Source organism: Eurytemora carolleeae, unplaced genomic scaffold, assembly GCF_000591075.1.
Source record: "Eurytemora carolleeae unplaced genomic scaffold, Eaff_2.0 scaffold453, whole genome shotgun sequence".
Taxonomy (NCBI): domain Eukaryota; kingdom Metazoa; phylum Arthropoda; class Copepoda; order Calanoida; family Temoridae; genus Eurytemora; species Eurytemora carolleeae.
This window is the reverse complement of record NW_019396460.1, coordinates 128,717-154,890: the sequence shown is the minus strand read 5'-3', so window position 1 is coordinate 154,890 and position 26,174 is coordinate 128,717. Positions and strand designations below refer to the sequence as shown.

At 33.7% G+C, this 26,174-nt stretch overlaps 1 protein-coding gene and 1 long non-coding RNA gene across 2 annotated transcripts; both read right to left on the bottom strand.

The window, feature by feature from the left end:
- Positions 1-1,416: 1,416 nt before the first annotated feature.
- Positions 1,417-23,124, bottom strand: LOC111703704 (uncharacterized). Its single transcript, XM_023475733.1, has 14 exons — positions 23,054-23,124; positions 22,288-22,375; positions 21,456-21,559; positions 19,070-19,162; positions 18,854-18,902; positions 16,854-16,919; positions 16,459-16,523; positions 14,115-14,200; positions 13,736-13,822; positions 9,699-9,775; positions 6,257-6,339; positions 5,574-5,629; positions 2,674-2,738; positions 1,417-2,099 (listed from the first exon to the last, which is right to left on the bottom strand). Exons 1-14 carry the CDS (start codon positions 23,111-23,113, stop codon positions 2,026-2,028), a joined length of 1,053 nt encoding a protein of 350 aa, XP_023331501.1. The 5' UTR covers positions 23,114-23,124; the 3' UTR covers positions 1,417-2,025.
- Positions 23,125-23,378: 254 nt separating this feature from the next.
- On the bottom strand, positions 23,379-25,545 carry LOC111703705 (uncharacterized). Its single transcript, XR_002765672.1, has 4 exons — positions 25,511-25,545; positions 24,678-24,735; positions 23,976-24,057; positions 23,379-23,466 (listed from the first exon to the last, which is right to left on the bottom strand). It is a non-coding gene; the product is annotated as an uncharacterized LOC111703705 (long non-coding RNA).
- Between the last annotated feature and the right edge of the window lie 629 nt (positions 25,546-26,174).

Here is a 26,174-nt window from a genome sequence, read left to right as displayed (position 1 = left end):
GCTTTTTGTTGTATTTAACATTTTTTTTGTTGTATTTAACATTGTTTATTGTTGTATTTAACAATGTTTCTTGTTGTATTTAACATTGTTTCTTGTTGTATTTAACCTTGTTTTTTGTTGTATTTAACAATGTTTTTGTTGTATTTACAATGTTTGTTGTTGTATTTAACAATGTTTTTGTTGTATTTAACAATGTTTTTGTTGTATTTAACAATGTTTTTGTTGCATTTAACAATGTTTTTTGTTTTTACGAAATGAAAACTGGAAATTTTACGGTTTCCATTCCGTAAACCGCAAAAGTTTCGGATTACGTCACGTAAACCGTAAACATTCCGGTTTCCATTTGATCCGGAATTTTCCTGGAATTCCGGTTTACGCAACAAATTTCCGGATTTTTCGGTTGCTCTTTTTTGATTAATTTTTTATATTTGAGATATGGACCTAATTTTAACGTCATTTAATAGGTAATTAATAAGGCTTTATTTGTTTGTTCAAAAAATAATCGATAAATTTATTTTAATTGTTGATATTTCAGGAGCGAAATAATTTAATGATTATTAACGTTATTGGTTTAGTACAGCAAACTTGCTTGGGGACCCTAACGTGCTGACAGTACTTACGTTGTTGTCACAAAACAAGAAAAGGGACATTTTAGAATTTGCAGGGGGAACTTTATCATTGTCAGGGACAATTTTTTTTCTCAGAAATATACAGTGCTCCCCAAAATAAAATGGTAAATAAAGACAACTATTCGTAAATATACAGTGCTTCCCATAATTATATGGTAAATGAAGACAACTTCTCATAATTATACAGTGCTGTCCAAAATAACAAAATAAAATGGTGAATAAAGTCGACTTTTCAAATTTGCAGTGCTCCCTAAAATAAAATGAGGCAAATCGGTCCGGGGTTCAATGGCTCCGATCAAACCAGAGAAAAGAGAGTTGCAAAGATAAGTTAAGGACTAAAACTTTCCTGTAGGTGGTTTGTTGCAGTGTGCAAGGTTTTATAATAAGTCAGGTTACTCTCGATGCGATCCAATGTACGGAAAATGTCGTCTCCTATAATAGATAAATATCAAATCTTAATCGTAATAAAATCTATCTTAGGAGACGACCTGTTCCGTACATTGGATCGCATCGAGACTCGAGAGTAACCTTGCACACAACCAACCACCTTCATCGAGAGTAACCAACCTTATTATACAACCCTGACCAATAAGCTGAAGTCTACTTGCATAAATATTTAAGGTTCCTTGAAGATCAAAACAAAACAAAGCAAATTTCTGTCATTAAAGCTAATGCTATTGTCTTTCTTCCATAAATACATTTCTGAAAGTGTTTATTAAAACAAAATATAGATATACATTAAAAATTATTTAATATTTTCAATCTTACATAAATAAAAAACATTCAATTATTTGAAAAATTTTATTTAATTTAGTTTTATTTTATTTAAAGGGACTCCATTTGTATTGTGACACGTCCTATTCAAATCAATACCTGTTAAAGGGAGAGACTGACTAGACATTGTAGTTGAGCTGAGAGTGCAGTATTGTAGAGAAATTTTTCAGGATTCATTTTTGACCTATGAGACGTTTATACGCTGTATAATTGTTCAGCAAGGGTGAAAATTCAATCATAAAAATCCTCCTGGATTGAACAACCAGCCAGGTAGGTGTGGCAGCCACAACCTTCCCGACTGGTTGTGGTACGGCATGCCTGCCTAGCAGATTGTGCAGTGGCAGGTTTGCCCAGCGGAGGATTTTAAATATTTACTTTGCGCTCTTGCTGAATAGTTATACACCGTAAAAACGTTTCATAGGTCTCAAATACTTCACTCTCAGCTAAACTACCGTGCCAGGCAGTCTCTCCCTTTACACCCTTGTCTGATTAAGAAAGACGAAATATAAAAAAGGTTCAGTTAAAATAACACCTACGGTCCCTTTAAATAAAAGATCTTAATTTGCTTATGTTAAAACGATCTTGTAAATAAACATTCAAGAAAATTATATCAAGATTTAAATCATTGAAGATTTTTTTCGAACATATAAACAGGTTGGTAGACAGCTTGTTCATCAGCAGCCGGTCTATAATTTCCTAAAAAAAATCTGAAAAAATCTAAACTTTTCTTCATTTTCGACTGAATTGATAAATAGATATCTCTTGCTAAAATGAATTGATAAATAGATATCTCTTGATAAAATGAATTGATAAATAGATATCTCTTGATAAAATGAATTGATAAATAGATATCTCTTGATAAAATGAATTGATAAATAGATATCTCTTAATAAAATGAATTGATAAATAGATATCTCTTGATAAAATGAATTGATAAATAGATATCTCTTGATAAAATGAATTGACAAATAGATATCTCTTGATAAAATGAATTGATGAATAGATATCTCTGAATAAAATGAACTGATGAATAAATGTCTCTGAAAAAAATGAATTAATGAATAAATATCTCTGAATAAAATGAATTAATGAATAAATATCTCTGAATAAAATGAATAGATGAATAGAATTCTCAAAATAGAATGAATGGAATAGAATAAAATGTATTGGTAATTATTGATTACTAGTCTCTTTATAAATGTTTTACATAAATAAATATATAATATATATACATATGTACATATATTGCTAAAATAAATTAAAAGAGTACCTGCTGATGTCCAAAACAGTTTCCAGTTGGTCACTAAGTAAGGGTAAAGAATCGGTCCATATACCCTAAGGGGGAAAAATAATATCAGGTTCATTATTTTAAATAAAAAGACTCAGAAACTGTCTAGGTAACATATTTGAACCGAGAGTGCAGGATTATAAAGAAGAAAAATTAGGATTCATTTGATAACACTAAGACATGAATCATTTTCTTAGTAAAATTTTTGCAATTATGTGGCGGAAGATGATTCGTAGGATTCCTGGAGAGCTGTACGTGGTGGAGAGAATATAAGATAGCTTCATCCCTTGTTCTCGCTAAGAATATATAGATTTTTTAAGTTGTTTAATAAATTAAAGACATTGAAACTTATCCTTATTGAGCGTAGCTAAACTGGTGACCCCCCCCCCCCCAAGTTTGTTTTTCCCTACAGTTTGCGACGAATATTCTGTTATAGAGACTTTTTCTAGCTACACCCTCAAGTGACAATGCCCAAGGACAGTGATAATGTCCCGGCTGAGTTAAGTTCCTTAGACCTTCTTTACAACGATGACATCAAAGTTCTTGCGTTTTAGCCTGATTTAGATAAAAGTTGACTTTTAAAACTAGACCACAAACTTGGAGCAAAAAGTAGTAAAAAAGTCGACTTTTTGATCCCAGTTTTGAACTAGTCCACAAACTTGGAACAAAAAATTGTAAAAAAGTCGACTTTTTAATCCCAGTCAAAAAGTCATAAAAAAATGACTTTTTCTTTTGAAGAAGTCCACTCATTGAGCCTTAAAAACATAGTGTCGTGTTTGAAAATAAAAATTGTAACTTATTATTTAACTATTATTATCATATTTGAATAACAAGATGCTTGAGTGCTTGATGATTTGCTTATATCTTTAGATCTCCATGCCAGAGCTGCAGATTCAAACTGCAGGGTTTCTCACCTTCCTATGGTTCTACTCAGCTGGCACAGGATTCTTTGTCTCCGAGGCTCAATATGCCGTACTGTGCATTGTATAATGGTACAGCTTTTACCATCCTTGGACAGTCCTGAACTTCCCAGCTCTGGTCTTCTTGGCAAGATAGAGAAAGCAGTATCAGAATTCGCCCTTCCTCCACCTCACCATGTTCAACCCTCTCCTTCGTACAGGCTCCCTGCCATCAAATCCCAGTTCAAGTTTGTCCATGAGGGCGCAATTGTAAACCTTCTATTGCTCCTCTTTATCAGAGTCAATACCTTGCAGGGGAACTATGATATCTGATTCTCCGTTGATTCCTGCTACACCTCAGATTAAAGGTATTCTGTCTCTCTGCCCATTTATTTGTGCCAACCTTTTCGTATACATGCCATTAATACGTCTTAGTGGTATCAAATGAATCCTAAAGTCTGTCTCTATAAAACTGCACTCTCAGTTCAAATATGTTATCTAGCCGGTCTCTCCTTTTAAGCATCCTTTATGCTAAATAGTAGGTTTCATTTAAGCTGCTATAGGTATTAGTTATATAGCTTTCTTGAAAAGGAATACTTTTTTTTACAATAACTTGGGTTTGAAGAGGAACAGTTTATGCTCTATTTGTAAGATTATGGTACGGTGGTAGGCGATTAAATCAATATAAGCAAGACCACTTTTTATTACAGTTTTAATGGTTTACATGCTTTGAATTACAGGTGAATAAATGAAGCTTTATTAATCGACAGCTTCTCTTTGTTTCTATGTTTTTGTGTATCCATGCAGTAATAGTAAATGGGAAGTTGTCACTCAGGAAGTTTTGAAAAAAGTTAATTTGGGATGTTTAAAACTTGAAATTTATACATTTGGTAAGTTAGTAATTTTTGTCTGAAACATTTGGGATATTACCACTTGGAACTACTTGCTTGAAGTACTGCACGTGGTACCACGTTCAAGCGACCAATACTTCCAATTAGAGCAATATTTCCAATTAGAAAGTGCAGTTGGGAAGTTGAAAAGAGTGCACATGAGCCCGTCAGAGTGCAAAACTTAAGAAAATTATAAAACTCGCTACGATACCCGGTTTCCTGAAACCCGGGTTTGGCAGAGTTCGGGTTTCATGTTCTTAAAACGTATTTTGAAACTCTAGGAAACTGGGTTAAAATATGCTGTCGTTGGAGTCTCCAGCTGTGGTGTTTTATGAATAAAGCTGCTACGCACTTGAAAGTGATCAAATTGGTATCCGTTTTTTGGCGTAATAGTCGNTTTTGAAGGTATTTCAAAAAGTAATGACATTTTAGAATAAGTATAAAATATAGAAAATGAAAATAAAAATTAATTTTTTTTGTTCAGTTCTCAGGGTATGTTAGTGAGCTGCAAGCGCGCATCAATAAAATCAATAATTTTGGGGCTAAAACTGCTTATAAGTCTATGATTTTTCAAAATATTCAGTAAAAGTTGGTGGTATCTTTTAAACCATTATCTGGGATTTCCAAAATGATATAAAACATTATTCTCAGTCAAAAACTTTGGATTTTATAAAAGTTTTAAGAAACAAAATCAATAAAGTTCAAAAACGGCCAAAAAATCACGTTTTTTCCGACGGCACCGGAAAAAATGGTCAAAAATAAAAAATATTTTGGATTTCTCTTAGTTTCATATATATCTATTCAAAAGAAAAAGTGCACCTCTGAACAATTTGTACAGGGCCCCCCTAACCCCCCCCCCCCACCCCCACGAAATGTTGGTTTATTTTCATATCCCTTTTCCACGTTCTGCACCTGGTAAGAACAATGATCAGTGTAGTTGACTACGCAAAATACACACGTCAGAATCTAGCGTACATTTTCCTCCAAATGTCCTGACGGGCACATGAGAAGTTGTCTCTTGGGATTTTGTATTTATGAAAATGCTGTTGGGAACTTATGATTGGGAAAGTCCCAAACATTTATGAAATCTAACCTGTGAGCATTAAACTCTATCCTGTCTAATCCTGCAGTTGGGACTCCAATAATTAACTATTAAAGTAATACTTAATGAAAATACAGATAGAACAATAGATGTCGTCTTTTCAAGATCAGGGGTTTTTTGTTCACAATAACCCTGAGGTAGAAGCCAAAAGGAGTTACAGAATTACAAGACAGAGAGAGAGCATGCTGCGTGTAACTCCTTTGGGCCTCTGCCTTCGGGTTATTGTGAACGAAAACCCCTAAATCTTGAAAAGATCTAGTATCCTATCTGTTATTGTTAATTTATCTATGAGTAATGAAAATAATATCAAGATTATATAGTTAGTATCAGTAAAAGTAAATTCAAAGATATCAGTTAAACTTGAAAAACCTTTTGCAACATACATTTCTAAAGTAAAGTCTAAACCCATATAGCACACAGTAATTTTTTTAATACGAATAGGCCCATTATAGTACTATTCATCTTTAACTTTTTGATTATTAAAGTTAATGATTATCTCCGATATTTAATAAATAATTTATAAAAAAACAAAATTCTAGATTAAGTTTTTAAGACATACAAGAATCTCTTAAATTGCATTTTTTCACGTTAAGATTGATAGTAAAAGGGTTTGTTATTAATATAGGAATACTTAAAAACTGCTTGAACCATTTTTAAAAATACTTTTATTCTACCTTCGCATCAGGTTTTGAGACACAGCTGACTCTTGCAACAGTTAAAATATCCCCCCATGGATTTAGAGCATCTCCATAACGTCCTTAAAACAATCAATACAACTTTTAAATATTGTGCTTTAGAATAATTTCTTATTCATATCTAAAAAACCATTAAGACTAGAAGATACACAATATTTTAAAAATTACCTATAATCAAAGAGAATAGAATATATATTAGAGGGGAATTTATAAAATCCCTCGATATGAATTTTTTCTGTCTCTTTTAGCCTGAAAGGGAGTTCAAAGTGTACAAATCATGTAAATGTTCACAAATTATATGCAGTAGAGTACATTAATACAGTATGTTCCCTAGACTATCCATTTCAATTTCGAATTTTTTAAACTGTTAAATAAACTTTATAATGAATTAGGTGAATAAAAACATCATTTGATTTATAGTTATAACGGAAAATCATCGTTTGTAAAGTGAAAGGCATAGAGTCTATGTGAAATGATCATTGGTCAATTATGAAACCAGCCTATTTCATAATTTGGTTTTCTTTTAATATTCGTTATAGATTTTCTATTAAATGATATTCCAGGGCCCAACAGGTTATATAGCATAAATATGTGAAGTACACCTGCAGTATGGAAACAGTACAACAAAATGGTCGTTTTACACTTTCTTTGAGTAAATTCCCCTCTAATATATATTCTATTCTCTATGCATATAATACTATTATTTTGACAGGACGTAACATAACATTTTTGAACAGAATTTTCTCTTTATTGTTAAAGTTAAAGTCTCACGACAATATATTTTTGAAAAAATTACAGAACTATATTACAAAAAAACATTACAAAATAATATAAAAAGAACTAAAAAGAACAATGTTAAAAATATATTAAAAAAATATTACAATACAATATTACAAAGCAATATTACAAACAATACAACAATATAACAATACAATATCACAAAACAGTTACAAAACCATATTACCAAACAATATTAAATCAAAATTTATAAAGGAATTTTGCAAAAGAATGTTACAAAACATATTTCAAAGAATACAGTGTTCTTAAAGAACTGGAATACAAAAAGGTATTATTTGATTTTTCTTTCAGATAGTAAATAATCCTAGATTGCTTGTGCAGACTGTAAAGCTGAAAATTGTACATCATGAACTCATACAAAAAGGTCAATGAATACGTTTTACTTCTTGTCATTCTGTAGAGAACAATTTTTAGAATATAAATAATGCTTGACACAACTCTTTTTATTCAATGTACTGTATGGACGTATCTAGTACAGTTGGCTAAAATCAAATCTTATAAAAGAACAAAAGAGTCAGTGTGTTTTAATCTCTGCAACTATTAAAGTAACAAATGCTGTATTAAGATTAAATTGCATTAAAACGAGATTAAAGGGAAACCTGATTTACAATTCTACTTAAAGAGGATTGAGGACACTGGATCTGGGACTCGTAGATTTAAAGTCTCTGGACCCTTGGCGCTGGACTCTTGCCCCTCTTGAATTGGGGATCGCTTTGCTGGACTCTGTGACTCTTGGCTTCTGTACTCTGTTCCTCTGCACTCTTTCTAGGAGGCTTCGTCGCAACTGAAGATATTCTTTGTTAGGTCTCCTTTTATATCCTGGCAAACCATCTCTCTCCCCTATCTGATCTGATGGGTCATTTCTCCAAGGGAACAGGGGAAGTTGGATTGGGGGGTTGGTCAGTCAATTGAACATTGGGCCAGGGCAGCTAGGGAAAGATTGGTACGGAGTGGGGGCAAGGTGCAGGTTTAGTTGACCATCTGAGGCTCCTATGATCCTGTCTTATCAACACATTCCAATTCTTGTTCCCTTTTAATAGGGGTGAGGGGGTGTGTGGTCTACACGACCCCTCATTATGATTCTCATCTTTCTGAAATTAAGGAAAACGGGGAAAATTCCTTTGATGGTTGTCAAAAGAAGCTCTTGTATTTTTTTTTGTTTCTGTCCTCCTGATACGGTATCTGTGATACCCTTTCCATATTTTAATAAATCATTGCCACACATGTTTCAGTAGGATGATGCCGACTAAGGTTGCATAATAAGGTTGGTCTCTCTTGATGCTTTTCAATGTACGTCACCTAAGATAGATAGATAAAACCCCAATATGAAGTCACTGATTATAGAGGGGAAAGTGACGTCATATTAGGTTTAATCTATCTAGCTGAGGAGACGGCATTTTCCGTACATTGGAGCTCATCGAGAGTAACCTGTCTTATTATACAACCTTGACCCAGACAGCTTATAACAGCTTATGTATATTCTGTGAACATTTCAAGAGATATAATAGACACAAATCTTTAAATTATAGCATATTTATCGGTATTTCTCAAAACGCAGGTGCAAAATCATTCCTATTCTTTTTGAATAGCACTGATATTATATGGCAAAAATATTAAGCGTCTGTCAACATAATTTCAAATAACTTCCCAGCTAAAGGGTTACTTGCCCAATTCCCCTTAAATCTTTGATCTTCAATCTTTAACAGTTATTATCTTAATTTGTATATCATTCTTTTCTTCCTTGTTTCTGCTGCATAAAGTTGAAAGTCACTTTTAAAAGAGAAACCTCAGTTGCAAAGTAGCATTTTGTTCTGATAGAAAACGTGGATGTTTCTGTCACTTGCTTTAAAAAAAAAGACTAAAGATGGGCACTTCCAATTCCAAATGGTACATTTATAAGCTTTGTCTGATCAATTAAGTGGAAGATATCGTCGTTTTCTAACTTGAAAGTGTTTGATTCTGACATTTTTCTCACAATTGCAGACACAAATAAAAATATTGAAATTTCAAAAAGGTAATTTAGTTTTGATCAGACAAAGGTTTTAAGAACACTGTTGTGATTCGAATTTGTCACTCTACAAATAAAGAGTCCCTTGAAACCATAGATTAATTAACAATACAGAAAGAACATTTGAAACCATTGATTAAATAACAATACAGATACAACACTTGAAACCATAGATTAATTAACAATACATATAGAACACTTGAAACCATAGATTAATTAACAATACAGATAGAACACTTGAAACCATAGATTAATTAACAATACAGAAAGAACATTTGAAACCATAGATTAATCAACAAAACAGATACAACACTTGAAACCATAGATTAATTAACAATACAGATAGAACACTTGAAACCATAGATTAATTAACAATACAGATAGAACACCTGTAACCATAGATTAAATAACAATACAGATAGAACACTTGATGGTCTCTATTCAGGATTTAGGGGGTTTTGTTCACAAAAAACCTGAGGTAAAAGCTCTCTCTGACTTGTAATTCAATGCGGCAAACGCGTAATTCCTTATTGTGAACGAAAACCCCATAAATCTTGAAAAGACATGTAGTATTCTATCTTCATTAAAAATTAAAAAAAAAACTTAAAGTCTAACCTAACCCAGCGTGTTCTAATGAAGAGTATGATATTATTATATCAAAAAGGGGAAGTTCTCCTTTTCTATATCTTTCTCTAAACATATTATTAGAATGGTTATAAAGGAGCTGAGTTCTTGTCACAAACTCAAATTTTCTTATTCCCGGTCTATGTTTTTGCCGGTGGTACAAACCCATAGATAAAAAAATAAACATAGATAGCTTATGTAAGCAAAATCACCAAGAATTGTACAGTCCGCGAACTCATACTTCTAGGGGTCAAATTGTACTTTAATGATAAGCGGGGTGGTTTGGTGTTTTAATGGATTTCATAATAGAGTGTAAAATAACTCCGGGAATGGAACTATTTGAACAACAATATTTCACTGAGCAATATATCATATTGACGAGAACTGAAGAAGGACATGAGAAGGACTAAACTAGCTTACATTTCTCTCTACAGAACTCATGTACACCACAAGTACTCAATGACATAAAAACAGCCAATGTTCACAACCGACCTAGTTAATCTATATAACAGGAATATCTTTAAAACATCTCTGTACATGTATATCTTTCAAGATGAAAAATGTCATCTTATGCGCAATCTATCTTTATCTATGTACAAACCTTTAAAATTTCAAATGCAAACTAGTTGATTTAACATAATTCATAGTCTAGTATTAAATGTCAAAGATTTGCACTATTGGATAATAAGGGATGAAAAAATCTGAGCTTAAGACAAGAAATCAGTTTTTAAAAAGTTTTTTAGAAATAATAGAGTGTGTCCAGGAATGGGCACTTATTATGCCAAAAAAAAATTTTTTTTAAAGGATTTGAGCTCCTTTGGCACAAACTCTGGTTTTATAATTTATTACAACCCAATGTTGTAGATCTTATGATTATTACATGCTATAACACAGAACAGGTGGCATTGAAGGATCATTGACGTCAACCAGCGTAAATCCCTTTTTAGGCCACTTTTGCAGGGCAGTCCCCATCAATGATTTTTCTATGCTACCTGTTCTATGCAAGGTAGGGAACCCTCCTGGACGTCATGAGCCTCCGCCATGCAGACATGAGCCTCCAGATTTTCTAGGCAGACCGAGCCTTCCCTCTCATGCAGTAAGAGCCTCCGCTATGCAGTATACAAGCCTCCGCTATATAGCATAGCTTACTTATAACTCTTGTTTTTTACATGTAATATAGATTTTGTTTTTGTTTTCAACATAGTGGCACAATAATTTTATTTAAGATTAATGTTGTTTATTGATTGTCATAATTTGTAACTTATATTGACTCATAAAGTGGTTTATAAGATTTATGTTATACAATAAAACATTTCTTGTGCAGTAAGGAGGCTATTTGGAAATTCATTTCTGAATTGAACTTAGTCTATTATGTTTTCATCTTTGATTTAAGAAACGTTTTTTCCAAAGTTTTTTAGATTAAAATTATTTGTGAATGTTAAGATATCGATTATCTTAATTTGAAATTTTTTTTTAAAAAGTATCACTTAAATAAAATATTAGAAAACATCAAATAAATTTTGCATAAGATAAAATCGCACCCTGATCTCTAATAGTTCTTCTTAAATCTATTTAATTGAAATGTGTTGTTATCATTATTGAAATTAGGTGAAAAAAATAATCAAAACAGACAAGAGCAATTTTCCACCTAATTGCTTTATACTTGTACTGTTAATATAATCATCAATTTGTAAGTGTAAACTCGTTCTGTATACAGATACATGTATTTTAGCAATAAACGTTATCTATCTATCTATCTAATTTACTTAAAGATTGTTTCTCTAAATATTTACTTTTTTGGGTAAAAAATGTTTGAAGTTTCTAAACTTCATAATAATTCACTATTTATAATAATTGATCAATGCTTCTGATCTCTGGAAAACTTTTTATTCCACTACTTTGAAAAAAAATACCAAAAATTCTCTACTACATGTAAAACCAAGAGATTTAAGGAAACTGGATAGCAGAGGCTCATTTACTGTAAAGCGGAGGCTCTTATACTGCATGGCGGAGCTTTGGACTGCCTAGCAAATCTTTAAGGCTCATGCATGCATAGCAGAGGCTCATGGTGTCAGGGGATTCCCTTCCTCTCTGTGAATGCTAAACATATGGTACTCCATTTGGGAAAGAGTGTCTTGGGTTGCGTTATTCAGCCTACTTTTCTTGCAGTATAACCTTGGCAACCAGCGACTTAACACGACCAGTCCCATTAGGTTGAGGTAGGTCAGGGTTGGTTGTGGTTATGTTGGATTACCTAACTGTTCGGAACATGACCAGTCCTCTAGGTTAAGTTAGGTCAGGTTAGGTCGTGTTACATATTACATTACCATAATGGTCAGAACATGACCAGTCCCCTGAGGTCGGGATATGTCAGTTTAGGTTGGGTTAGGTCGGGTTATCTAACCGGTCTCATACTGATTTTAACCTGACCAGTCCACTTGGATTTGGTCGGAATTGATCAGGTTATGTAGGATTAACTAACTGGTCTGTACATGACCAGTCCACTTAGGTTGAGATAGGTCAGGTTAGTTTGGGTTACCTAACTGGTCAGTTCATGACCAGTCCCCTTAGGTTGAGATATGTCAGGTTAGGTTAGGTAACCTAACTGGTCTCCTACTGGTCTTAACCTGATCAGTCCACCAAGATTGGATTTGGTTATGATTTGTCTGGTTACGTTAGATTACCTAACTGGTCGAAACATAATCATTGACCAATCCCCTTAGTCAGGGTTTGGTCAAATTACCTAACTGGTCTTATACTGGTCTTAACTTGACCAATCCACTTTGGTTAGATTTGGTCAGGTTACATAAAAATATGACTAATCCCCTTAGGTCAGGTTAGGTCAGGTTAGGTCAGAAAAGGTTGGGTTACCTACCTGTTCTCTTACTGGTCTTAATCTGACCAATCCACTTAGCTGGATTTGGTCAAGATTGGTCAGGTTATGTCGGATTAACTAACTGGTTGAAACATGACCAGTCCCCTAAGGTTGGTTTAGGCCAGGTTCGTGAGGACATAAAAAGTTTACGTTTTAAGTCCTTACAACTTCCCCAACACCAAAAAGATGACGTCTATGGACGATGCATTGCTAATCGATGACGTCCTTATGACGTCCTTTAGACGTCCCTTGGTTGCTAGGGAATGTATACAATGACCTTTATGAATGTCTGATGTACACACGCCGAGTACTTGTATTTAAAATAGGCCATGGTATACATCACAGGAAGAAAAGTAAACAAAATAACAACAAACAAAGACATTTATGTGGATGCAAAAAATGTGTAGACTGAGGTAATTTTACTAAAATTAAAGAACATCAGTTTTATTTATTTTAGTAAACTAAAACACAATTAAAAAGTAAGAAGACGACTTTAAACAAATCTATTTTCCAAATGGAGTACCCTTTCTTAAGCATGTTTTATAATATGGTGAGGTGGACGAGGGAGGGGGTGCAGAGCCGCCATGAGCCCTGCGAAATGACCTACAGAGTCTCCTGATACACAGATTGACCTCCAAGCCTGGCAGAACCATTTCCGTGCCACTTCCTATGCCCCTAAGCCTCTGCCATTTTGTCTCTTTGCCCCAGATTTTGATCCCCAATTAACTTTACTTTTTTTATTTACCTTTTATGGCTTAACCAACCAAAAATCAAAATATATCTTTTCATACATCAATATAATGAAGACGACTTTTTTATTTAAGTTTTAATTGCTAGCAAGCTTTTTTCGAATTACCAGCATATCAGGAGGCTCGGGAGGCCATTTCGCGGGGCTCATGGAAGCCATGCATCCTCTCCCTTGGTGGACTTGGTTGAACCATCCTCCTTGATCTGAATCCGCATCAAAATGTAATGGATCCATGCACTGGTACCGATAATTACAATTATAATTGGTTTGAACTGAAAACATAGTTTAGAAATTTCTAATCTTTTGCATATTTCCTAAATTATCCTATTTTCTATATCAAAACTTTAAGAAAAGGGATATTTCAAAAAAAAACATGAGATTTGAAAAAAAAATTAAGATAGAAACCTGAAAACTGCTGGTGTAACAAACTCGAGTTTTGGATATTCACTTTTAAACATTCCATACTCTAGAGTCATTACTAGACCTGGATTCCTAATAATAGTCTTCAGATAAGAGACACCTAGCAGCTAAATAATTGTCGCTTAAAGTAAATTATGTATAAAGAAAGTAAGATATTATGAAATATCAACTATACCATTTAATTCGAAAAATATAGGTTGTAATATTTAAATAATTGATTTTAAATTCAATTGAATTATTCATAATTCGATTGAAATAATGAAACTCTGTAAATTGTCATGATGGGTCCTATATTCTTCGGTATGAGTCGTTTTAAAACATGAAACTATAATGTAAATTTAGAAAATTAACTTTTTTTTCCTACTTAGTGAGCACTATTGCTTCAACCCATGGATTCTGAGTTCCAATTACAAGGACAGATTTATTCTTCACATCTATTTGGCTGAGACTCTAAACCATAAATTAAATACCAATACAGATAGAACACTAGATGTCGTCTTTTTAATATTTAGGGGTTTTTCGTTCACAATAACCCTGAGGCATAAGCCCAAAGAAGCCCAGCTCTCTCTCTGTCTTGTATAATACAACGCGGAAAACGCATGATTCCTTTGGGCCTCTGCCTCAGGATTGTTGTGCTTGAAAAACCCCTAAATATTGAAAAGACGACATATAGTGTAGTATCTGAATTGTTAATTAATCTACACTCTAAAATCTAAAATTCTAAAATCCTATTGATTCATTTTATTCATTCATCTTTAAAATATGCTCTGAACATTAAATTCTATAACTCAATAAAAATCAAACTTACCATTTTTAACAATGTCTTTTGAAATTGTATTTAACAACAATTTTAAAACACGATTATTAAATGTATTTTTGGTGATACAATTGCTAAAATCTTTATTTAGATATTTCTTATTCTTTTGATCAAAGTTTCTGAATATTTTTGTTCTAACAAATTCTTTGATTTAGTACAGTGATACCTTCTGAGAAAGTTGTAATCTGTAAGAGTTTCGTCTGCTATGTTTACATTTTGTTTGTTTATGTTTTGACTGCAAACGATTGTACTTAGTAAAACAAGAAAATTGCAGTATATATACAAACAGAGTAAACTTGGTCTTCACTGTTCATCTTGCAGAGACATTATAGACACTGCTAATTCATAACAAAGACAATATCCAATTCGTCACTGAATTCCCATGTTTTTTGGGACACCCTGTATAATAGTGTAAAACACATTGAAAAATTGTCAAGACGACATTTCAAAAATTCTTCGATGACTCAAAATCTGTGGGGTAAACTGTATTATAAACAGTCTCATCAATTTTTAAGAAAAGGGTTGACTTTGAAGTGTCGCAACGCTTTTGTCTTAGATTTCACAGTTCTAACTCACTTATGCTTTTCTGTAGCCCTTTACATGTACATTTTAGCACCATAAAACACTTATTGTTAGCATTGGTTTTTAAGAATTAATTGGCAAAATTCTCATCGATTCTTTATTCAGAGCGTGGGACCTTTAAATCACAGTTAGTACAATGTACATTGCACAGAAAACAATTAATGGCGCTACGACATTTGCTCTAATTCCATTTGCTCTAGTTCCATTCGATCAATCAAGTCATATGCTCTATATTCAATCTGCTCTATACCTCATATGCTCTATGACTAAACACGTCATTTGCTCTATAACATAAAAATACATTATAAAATAGCTTTTATTAGAATTCCTGAGCATAACTTGACTATGAAATGCGTGAATTTTTTTGTTGGAAAATTCGCAAATTCCAGTTTTAATTAGATCTTCAAAGTTCATCATGACAGAGTGACTGCTTAATAATAAGAGGGGTAAACAAAATCTCATATGTGGTGAAAACTATATTTATTCTACTCTAAACCAACAGGGTGCCTACAGTACTGGAGATGTCTTGAATAAAGAAGGCAGAATTGTTCTGCCGTGGGTAATACTTCATAGATGGTAAAGATATTCTAAACTTGCCTGAGCTGAGATATTTGTAAAATATGTTTATAGAACAATTGACGATTTACTCATAGAGCTAATGTTGAGTAGAGAAATTGGACCATCACAGTCATAAAAATGTTTATAGAGCAAATGACGTGTTATGTCATAGATCAATTGACGTATAGAGGAGATGACATATAGAGCAAATGTCGTGATCTATGATCTATAGAGCAAATAGTTAATAGAGCAAATGGAACTAGAGCAAATGGCCATAGAGCAAATGGAATTAGAGCAGATGTCGTAGCGCCCAATTAACCCCATCCAATCCTTAAAAAATTAGACACTTATTTATTAACCCTATCCCTATTAGGCTAATTTTGTCTAATAAAGTATAAGTATGAAAATGTCTCATTCTGGACGAAATCATTCATATCTCCGGTAATTGTATAATCACAAAAATGAAAGACCACAATATTTTGTGGATGCCAGGATTAGGGTTTTTCTGTGATAAATGTTTCCTAAAAATATATTGCTAAAATCAGGTTACCAATGCTGAATGCCGCAAACTATTTCTAAGGTCAAAGACGACTATGAAGATCAATCAATTTACATTATTCCGGCTCATTTAGACTATCACTGTATCTTTTTCCGGTAAGCAGGCAAAAGCTATGCAATACTTTAGGTCGACCCGTTTTTGAAAATTGATTCCGAATTTTGTAAGCTGTATATATTTTTGCTAGGATATTACCTGGTTAACCAGCTTACTCCCAGATTCATAGTTATCAAGAGGGGTTCCACCCAAAAATGCGTCAACTACATAAAGATGATTTAAGTTTTTTAGGATTTTTATTTAGAGTTAGTTTTACCCACAATTGAATGACACTTTTAAAAGTTATTTTAATGTATTTCTATTTATTCATGGTTCAATTTAAACTTAAAATTTGTTCATTGCTATAATCATAGATTTATTAACGATAACAGATAAGATGCTAGATGTCGTCTTTCTGCAGGCAGTATTGAAGTACAAGACATAATTCCTTCGGACGTCTGCCTCAGGGTTATTGTGCCAACAGTAACAATATTCAATATTTGTCGCACTATATAGTTTTAGTTTTTTTTTTTTTTTTTTCTGAGGGAACTCACCATATCTTTGAACTTCTGGTTTAGTATACACTCCAACGTTTTGTGTCCCTCCTTGATGTGTTTCTTCTGTAGAAAAAATTTTTGTAAATAAAAATTACAAATTTAAATTTAAAAAAAGACAATTCTTTTATCTTGACAGTACAAAACTTTATTTTTATCATACGCTGTGGGAAATGATATTTTAAGTAAAAGTTACATCATAAAAAGCCAGTTGCTTACAGCTTTGGGAAGAATATGGACCTCTCTTATAGATTTCCCGGCTTCACAATTTGAGGGAGCTCTGCGCTTAGTTGCACATGTCCTACAGGGGAGTAGCAAATGTAATATAATAATAATATAATAATATGTAAATAAAACAAGAACTCCATCTTCAGCCTGGTTCAGCTGAAATAAGGAGTATAACCCCTAATGGGTATACAAGCCAAGCACAACAATACCAGTTTTTTTCTCGGCCAGCTGTGAGGACTAGACTGCTGTGGAATATTCATCCTTATGGGGTTTTAAGGCTTACAACCACCCATTTTGCTTACGCGGTGCAGTTATGGGTTTCCTTAAAATTCCCCTTAGTCTAAAAGACTTTAACACAAAGGAAAACAATGCGCAATCCCTTAAACCCTTCCTCCTACAAACTTTCTTGTCTCTCTCCTTCCTGCTCCACAACTTGATGTCAAAAGACCTATTTGGAGAGGCCTCAAAGAGTAGAAACAATAAACAAGAAGACAAAAGAAAATCTAACAGGAAAGAAAATGGAAGGGAATCTCTGATGTCAAGCTTTAAACTGTCAATTTTTCTGATTGCCAAAGGAGACAACATTAGAGAGGGGGCTAGGAGATGCCCCCCCCCTCTATTTATTTTACCCTAAGTAAAATATTCTAGAAAATGAGTTGCTGGGTAATATAACACATGTACACACAATACAGTGTTCAGAAATAAGGAAAGCAAACCAGCTCAGCTCAATTTAATACAGAGTTCAGAAAAAACGCAAGATCCTCTTAACATAGTTCTTCCTTGTAGAGTGTTGTACTGTAGGAATATGCAAAATTTTTTTTTTTTAAATTAGCCGTAAGATGTACGAACAAGAAGAAAATAAACAACAAGATATATAGAAATGTCAAAATATTTTTATCTGATATCATATGAATATTTAAAGAATTTTGTAAAACTTAATTAAGATAAAAAACACCATAAAAAGCTTGTTCACTGACAGTAAGTTTAATTACAAGAAACCCTTAATGCAAAGATGAAAACGACCGATTTACAACGATACTCTAAAAGCTTTTTCTGATCAAGTATGAATTAGATATCACTGTTTTTAATTTTGAAAACTAATTATTCTTAATTGTGGTTTCTCTAGAGAAAAGTGACTTGTGTGCATATTTCTGTGTGCAGGAAACCATACAGGAATTATCAGAATTAAACACTTTTGAACATAGAAAAACAACAGTAGTTCCACACATTAATCAGAAGATGTCAGGGTTTACCGTTGGAAATAGAGCAAAGCCATTTTCGCATGGACGGCACGCAAATCTGCCCCTTTAGTAAAAGTAAATTCAGCCTATATGAAGCATAAAGTCTGACCGTGTCAACCTAAATGCACTGGCTAGTCCTGTCCATAGAGCTAGATACAGCACAAACTGGAACCGGAATGGTTGACCCGGCTCTGAAATTCGAATGTACTTCGGCTGCCCATGAGGGTTACTTAAAATTACACTTAATGTTCCTTTCAGCCCTGATAAACTGAAAACCTTTTCGCTATTCTAAAAAGTTTTTTTTCAGCTTTAATAAAAGTCTTTAAAGATATGTGACAGCTTCATGTGACACCACCATAAGCTACAAGATTTTTATAGAACTATTATATCTTTTGTCAATTTTCATTGGTTGTACACAATGCTATATTTCTGGTCGAACACAATTATGATATATTTCTGGTCGAACACAATGATATATTTCTGGTCGAACACAATGATATATTTCTTCGAAATGTGCACAAATACTCTTACCAATAAACCAAGATTTTACAGACACTTTTCCATAGTGAGTGAACTCCTCCTAAATATGGATGGTCAAAATGAGGAATATTTTTGTAAAATTATGACAATTGCATTTTGGAAAAATAGTTTTGAATCACTAAATGTTTGTGAAATAACGAAAGCACAATTAAACAAATTACAATTCAAGCAGAAAGAAAATAGGGTCTGCAGAATTTTGGTTCTCACCTGAATATGTTTAGGAATCATTTCCCACTGCATGGCTTTGTGCCCACTGGGTTTGTCAATTTCCTCACTAGCAAATATTGCATCACAATCAACCTGGAAAAATGGTAATTTAGATAATTATGAACTGATTAATTGGTAATAAAATGTATATGATTCAGGTGTTACCCAGAAAGGGCTGAGACATGAATAACTGCCTAAAATGAAAGATATATGGTGATTGATATTTGTATTTCAGGATGTGGCTTAGAAGCAAGCTTACAGGAAGCAATACATGTAATGAAAAAGACTGACTAAATTGGCTACAGTCGTCTTTGCAGTCTCACCCTTAGAGGGTAACAATGTAATATTTAGCAAGTCACTGTAATAATGGCAAGATATAAATGAAAGAAGAAAAACTTAATTTGTTTTAAATCTTTAACAACTCCTTGTGTGTTGACTTGCCTCTACTGCTCTCTATGGTCAAGATAAGCGTGGTAAATAAAACTCTCTCTCACATAGCTCAACTACGTAAGATTTACAAAACACGGTAAAATTAATACAAGCAAACCAAATATTAACACTTAAACTAATGAAACTTATGAAATAATTATTATGACGATGTTAATATATTATAGTGTCCACCCGAATAAGAGGAAGACCCAGGGAGTGAGGAATAGAAGGGAGATATAACTGAAGCAGTTCGCCCTACCATATGATTATACATGCGACGGTACTCCATGTGAATAAGAAATATTTGTCTGATGTATATTTACCGCGTATACAATAACCTATTCTGAATATTTCTTATACAAATGGAGTACACGTCTGCAAAGCATGTATAATCATATGGTAAGGCGAACCGCGTCAGTTATATCTCCCTTCTATTCCATACTCCCTGGGAAGACCCAAATGCTGAAGAGCACTATCTTGGAGCTTGGCTTGATAAAAACTGAGCTCCTCGCCCCTCGAAGTTGCAAGAGTTACCCTTCCCCTGCTGTTGAGATAATGGTTTCTGACCCTGCCTGTCTAGGATCCATGGGTCAACTTGAGATAATGGTTTCTGACCCTGCCTTTCTAGGATCCATGGGTCAACTTGAGATAATGGTTTCAGACCCTACCTGTCTAGGATCCATGGTTCAACTTGAGATAATGGTTTCTGACCTGCCTTTCTAGGATCCATGGGTCAACTTGAGATAATGGTTTCAGACCCTACCTGTCTAGGATCCATGGGTCAACTTGAGATAATGGTTTCTGACCCTACTTGTCTAGGATCCATGGATTAGCTTGAGATAATGGTTTCTGACCCTACCTGTCTAGAATCCATGGGTCAGATTGAGATAATGGTTTCTGACCCTGCCTGTCTAGGATCCATGGGTCAACTTGAGATAACGGTTTCTGACCCTACCTGTCTAGAATCCATGGGTCAACTTGAGATAATGGTTTCTGACCCTACCTGTCTAGAATCCATGGGTCAGCTTGAGATAATGGTTTCTGACCCTACCTGTCTAGGATCCATGGGTCAACTTGAGATAATGGTTTCTGACCCTGCCTGTCTAGGATCCATGGGTCAGCGCTGGGAGGAAACATGATAACGGGTTTCTCCGCAGTATAGGGTTGGAGAAAATCTAACGTGTTTCCCATGTTTATGTATTTACAGGGATATAAAAGGGGGTAATAAATCCATGAGCCCCAGTTGGGGGGAGTATCCGAGGGGTATGGCAGATCCTAATTATTAGAAACCTAGATAAAGCAGTTGGCATTCTTCAGTTACCTTTGCTGTAACAGTTCATGTTCATTAGTTATCTTTGCGTTAACAGTTTTCATTTTTTAGTTACCTTACCTGTAAACTTCCCATTCTGTTACCTTGGCTGTAACAGTTCCTATAAATTAGTTACCTTAGCTGTAACAGTTCATGATATTTAGTTACCTTAGCTGTAACAGTTCATGTTATTTAGTTACCTTAACTGTAACAGTTCCCATTATTTAGTTACCTTAGCTGTAAAAGTTCATGTTTTTTAGTTACCTTAGCTGCAACAGTTCACATTATTTAGTTACCTTAGCTGTAACAATTCATGTTATTTAGTTACCTTAGCTGTAACAGTTCCCATTATTTAGTTACCTTAGCTGTAACAGCTCACATTATTTAGTTACCTTAGCTGTAACAGTTTATGTTAATTAGTAACCTTATTTCCAATAGTTTCCATACTTTAGTCACCTCAGCTGTAACAGTTCCCATTATTTAGTTACCTTAGCTGTAACAGTTCCCATAATTTAGTTACCTTAGCTGTAATAGTTCACATTATTTAGTTACCTTAGCTGTAACAGTTCCCATTATTTAGTTACCTTAGCTGTACTAGTTCCCATTACTTTGTTACCCTAGCTGTAATAGTTCACATTATTTAGTTACCTTAGCTGTAACAGTTCCCATTAAATCTCCAGGAAGTGTTTTGATCTCCTTTGAAAGATCGCAGAGTTCGCCACAAAACTTCAAAATGGTATCAAATCGTCCCCCTGGTTAAAAAGGTTAAAAGGATATTTGTGCAACTCTGCAAGTTTTAAGATTGTTAAAACGCAATTATATTCAAACATATGAAAGCCTTCTGGCCTGGGTAATCCAGGATGATGTCTTTGGGTACCTACTACCTCTATTTAAAAGTCTGTGAAATGTAATCATAGATTAATTAACAATACAGATAGAATACTATAGATGTTCCTTTCAAGATTTAGTGGTTTTTCGTTCACAATAACCCTGAGGCAAAAGTAACTCATTTGGACCTCTGCCTCAGGGTTATTGAGAATAATAACCCCCTAAATCTTGAAAAGACAAAATCAGAGGCCGAATTTAAAGAATTTAAGTCGCGTCTTAAATTTGAAATTGCATTCAATGTTTCAAGATTTAAGCCGGCGCTCAATCGAAACCGGTTTTTGGCGGATTTAAGACACAACTCAAATTAATTTAAGTCAGGTTCTGTATTGTTAATTAATCTATGCTACTACCTCATTGGTGTGTGCAAGGAATAAACTATTTCCAAAATGAGGAGTAGAATCTGATGTTGTGCAAACCAAGAACACATCTTCTTCAAAATATTAACCCATTGTGGGGTTCAAACTTGTTTTTACATATTTACATAAACCATTTTTCATTAGAAATAGATTACCAAAAGTGCTTTACATTAAGGATCTTTCCTTGATAATATGCATTAAGAATTTAAAAAAGAAATTAAATTTTTGACTGTCACCTAATGGTTGTTTTCCGTGGTTTGCCCAAAAACACGAACCCGGAGAAATGTACTTAACACTGTAGTACCTCTGGAAAACGCCATAACCCTAAAATATTGTAATAAATTAATTAAGTAATAATATAATATAATAATATAATATAATAATCAGGGTTAAGTCATGTGTTTGTTGTCTATATTATGAACCAATAGAAATAGTATGGCAGTAACATCTATCTTTCTATCTATCTCATTGTCCAATTAGAGATATGAATCCTTCAATCAGTAAATAGAAATATTTACTTCTAATGAAACTATAGTGGATCATTTAGAGGGGGGGGGTCCATCCCCCCTCCCCCCCCCCTATGGTTTTTTATTCAAATAACTTAAAAATTGCGGACATTAGAACGCTTAAACTTCTTGACTTTTTTTAACATCAAAGTTGTGAACAAATTTTGTCAATGTTTTTAGATGCATGGGGTACGGTGGAGGAGAGTCATACCGCAGTCAATCTATATTAGACAAAAATAGACCAATCGGGAAATGGTTAAAATGAACTCAGGGCCCATTAAAAATGTGCAACAAATTGAATAATTTTTCTACTTGCATTGCAACATTGACGCAGAAATCCAAAAGAAAACAAGTAAACACACATGCAGGAGTGTAAACTAATTTTTTTCATAAAAAGCTGAGTAAGGTCAGAAAATGTTGTTTATGTCCCTATAGCATGCTATAGCAGGCCAAAATATAGTCGTAACTAAAAAAAGTAATATTAAAAAATCCTTACTGTGAATAGTAAGAAACAAGTCACAACTAGTATAAGCATCGGTGGTTTCTTTATCGCCATTTTCGAAATTTTTTTCTGAAATTTTTTAAACTTTATGATATATCCTAATTTTCTCGAATTAATTTAAAATTCTACATCCAAATCAAATAGTCTTTGGTGCCAAGATCTTTGAAAGGGTTGAACCCCGCCTTAATAAAAAAGATATTTGACACCCTTGGCCTACTATTTGTATCTATAATAACCCAAATGAAATGTTTTATTTTAAGTAAAATTCTACAGTCAAGGAAAATAAAAAATGTACAGAGCTGAAAACTTTAGATTTTTGTTGTTGTTGTTGTTGTTGATTTCATAAATCTATTAAGGTCAACTGCTTCCCAACTTGAACTGTTGACACGAAGAGACCATTTTTCATCCTTAACAAAGAGCAATTAACACAAAAATTACCTACAATCAAAAATGGCGCGATTGTTGTGTTTTTTTCGCGATAAATTTTGCGCGATTATGAGAAAATTGTTTTTAAAGATAATTTAGAGGAACGGTTTTGTCTGTGAGCTTTATGGAGTCAATGCGAGAAAGTGAATTTCACCCCAGTTATAGAATTTAACAAAAATCGGCACATTCTTAAAATGCTTGGAAACTGACGATCAAATTAATTTAGTTTACAATTAGTTAAATCATATAAAGGGTAACCGGCAAAAATTTATTAGGCAGCGGTCACAATGAATAATAAGGCAGAGAGAGAGCAAGTTCTAGCCGCGGCGCTCGGCCCCCCAGCCTGTCCTAGCCACGGCGCTCAGCCCTCTAGCCTGTCCTAGCCACGGCGCTCAGCCCTCTAGCCTGTCATAAACAATCTATTCTAATGTATCTTTTGCTCAATATTTTCGTTGTATAAATATTTTTTCAAAACAATAAATGTGCTTACTAAAATATGTCGGCCAGTGTAGGCAAACATAACGGTTCCTGTGCTCCATAATCCTCCCCATAAGCCATAAGTACCATATGATCTATTCATTAAGTGTTCAACAGTTTAGTGCTCAAATGTTGGACGTTCAAAAGTTTTGTGTTTAGCTAATTATTGTTTAAGACAATTAGAAGAAACCTTATCATTTTTTGTATAACGGTCGAACTTCGGGAAATATCAAACTTCCGGAAATGTTGAATTTCGGAAAATGTCGAACTTCCGGAAATGTCGAATTTCCGGAAATGTCGAATTTCCGGAAATGTCAAAATTCCTCGAACTTCCGGAAACATAAAATGTCCGGAAATATCGAACTTCGTGAAAGTATTTCAGAATTATTAACTTAGCCGTTATTAATATAAAAATAAGTTACTACTAAACTACTTTCTTTAACAACATCAAATACACTTGTTTACTGCTACAATCTTGTCTTTCCTTTCCACATTTTTCTTTTTAACTTGATAAGAAATGTTAAAGCTGTGATAAAATCTCATATAACAGGATCAAGAAAGCTTTGATAATATTTATAAAACTTTGACAGAACCTTATTAAACTTTGAAAAAATCACATAAAACTTTGAAGGAATCTCCTAAAACTGTTATAGAATACAAATTCTCTTAGCACTTGATAGGATCTCATACAAATTTGAGAAACTCATAAAAATACCTGATCATGTGATCACATTGTATTAACAAAAATAAATCTCTCGGAGGCATTTTATTATCTAAAAAAGTATGTGTAAATTTTTGTTATTTATTTGAATCAAAAACCCATAGATTAATTACCAATACATGCAGATACAGAGCGTCCTGTAACATAAGATTGTTTCCAAGCTTTAACTCTAGAATTCGCACATAATACTCGAAAAACCTAGTATTTTTTGCATGCAAATCTTAATATTAGCAATATACAGTTTTTTAAAATGATTCCTTCTTTTTAAATTTTCTGATTAGTCCCGGAAATCGCAATTTAAAGCTATAACAATATGATGTTGGACACCCTGTCGAACACTAAATGTCGTCTTTTCAAAATTTAGGGTTCTTTGTTCTCAATAACCCTGAGGTTGAAGCCCAAAGGAGTTCCGCGCAGCCACCGTTGAATTATAAGACAGAGGAAGAGCATGCGTGTAACTCCTTTGGGCTTCTGCCTCAGGGTTATTGTGAGCGAAAAACCCTTAAATCTTTGAAAGACGACATCTAGTGTTCTGTCAGAGCAGAGTATAGAAACGAGATAAAACTCGATCCGACATTTTTGAACCCCAAGAAGGATTTAGTATTCATGACGAGGTTCTAGCAGACGGTTGTCGTTAAATATCCCCGCCGATCACTACACGTTACTCGGCCATTTGTATATTTTACATATATTCATGTTGTAAATATAGTTTGTGTACTTTAACTCGTGTCATTATTTGCTTCATGTAGGCTAGCTTTCATTTGTAGTTCACGACCCTGGAAATCCAATACCTTGAAGATTTGATATTTCTCCTGGAAATCCAATACCTGGAAGATTTGATATTTCTCCTGGAAATCCAATACCTTAATACAGATATAACTCTAGATGTTGTCTTTTTAAGATTTAGGGGTTTTTCGTTCACATTTACCCTGAGGCAGAGCCCAAAGGGGTTACGTGCATGCTCTCTTTCTGTCTTGATTTTCAACTCTGTCTACACAGAACTCCTGTGGGCATCTGCTTCAGGGTTATTGTTAACAAAAAAACCCTTACATCTTGTAAAGACGACAAAGTACAAAGTACAAAGTACAAAGTACAAAGTACAAAGTACAAAATACAAAGCACAAAGTACAAAGTACAAAGTACAAAGTACAAAGTACAAAGTACAAAGTACAAAGTACAAAGTACAAAGTACAAATTACAAAGTACAAAGTACAAAGTACAAAGTACAAAGTACAAAGTACAAAGTACAAAGCACAAAGTACAAAGTACAAAGTACAAATTACAAAGTACAAAGTGTTAAAACACAAAATTCGAAAAAAAGGGGCAAACAGATAAAATATCAATAATTCTTTTGATGTTTTAGTTTTATATATTGTTACTTTTAGAGTCTGGGAATAAATCATTATTATTGGAGTAATATCAGACACATGACCATCTCATCAGAGATACCCTTCAACTGAGAACCCCAAGATTTTCAACACAGACCCCCAG

Coding starts and splice junctions, on each gene's coding strand:
- LOC111703704 (XM_023475733.1), bottom strand. CDS start 23,113: ATGGCGATAAAGAAACCACCGATGCTTATACTAGTTGTGACTTGTTTC. Junction 22,376..23,053: donor CTTGTTTCTTACTATTCACA/GTAAGGATTTTT, acceptor ACAATATTTTAG/GGTTATGGCGTTTTCCAGAG. Junction 6,340..9,698: donor ATTAGAACACGCTGGGTTAG/GTTAGACTTTAA, acceptor GATTGTTTTAAG/GACGTTATGGAGATGCTCTA.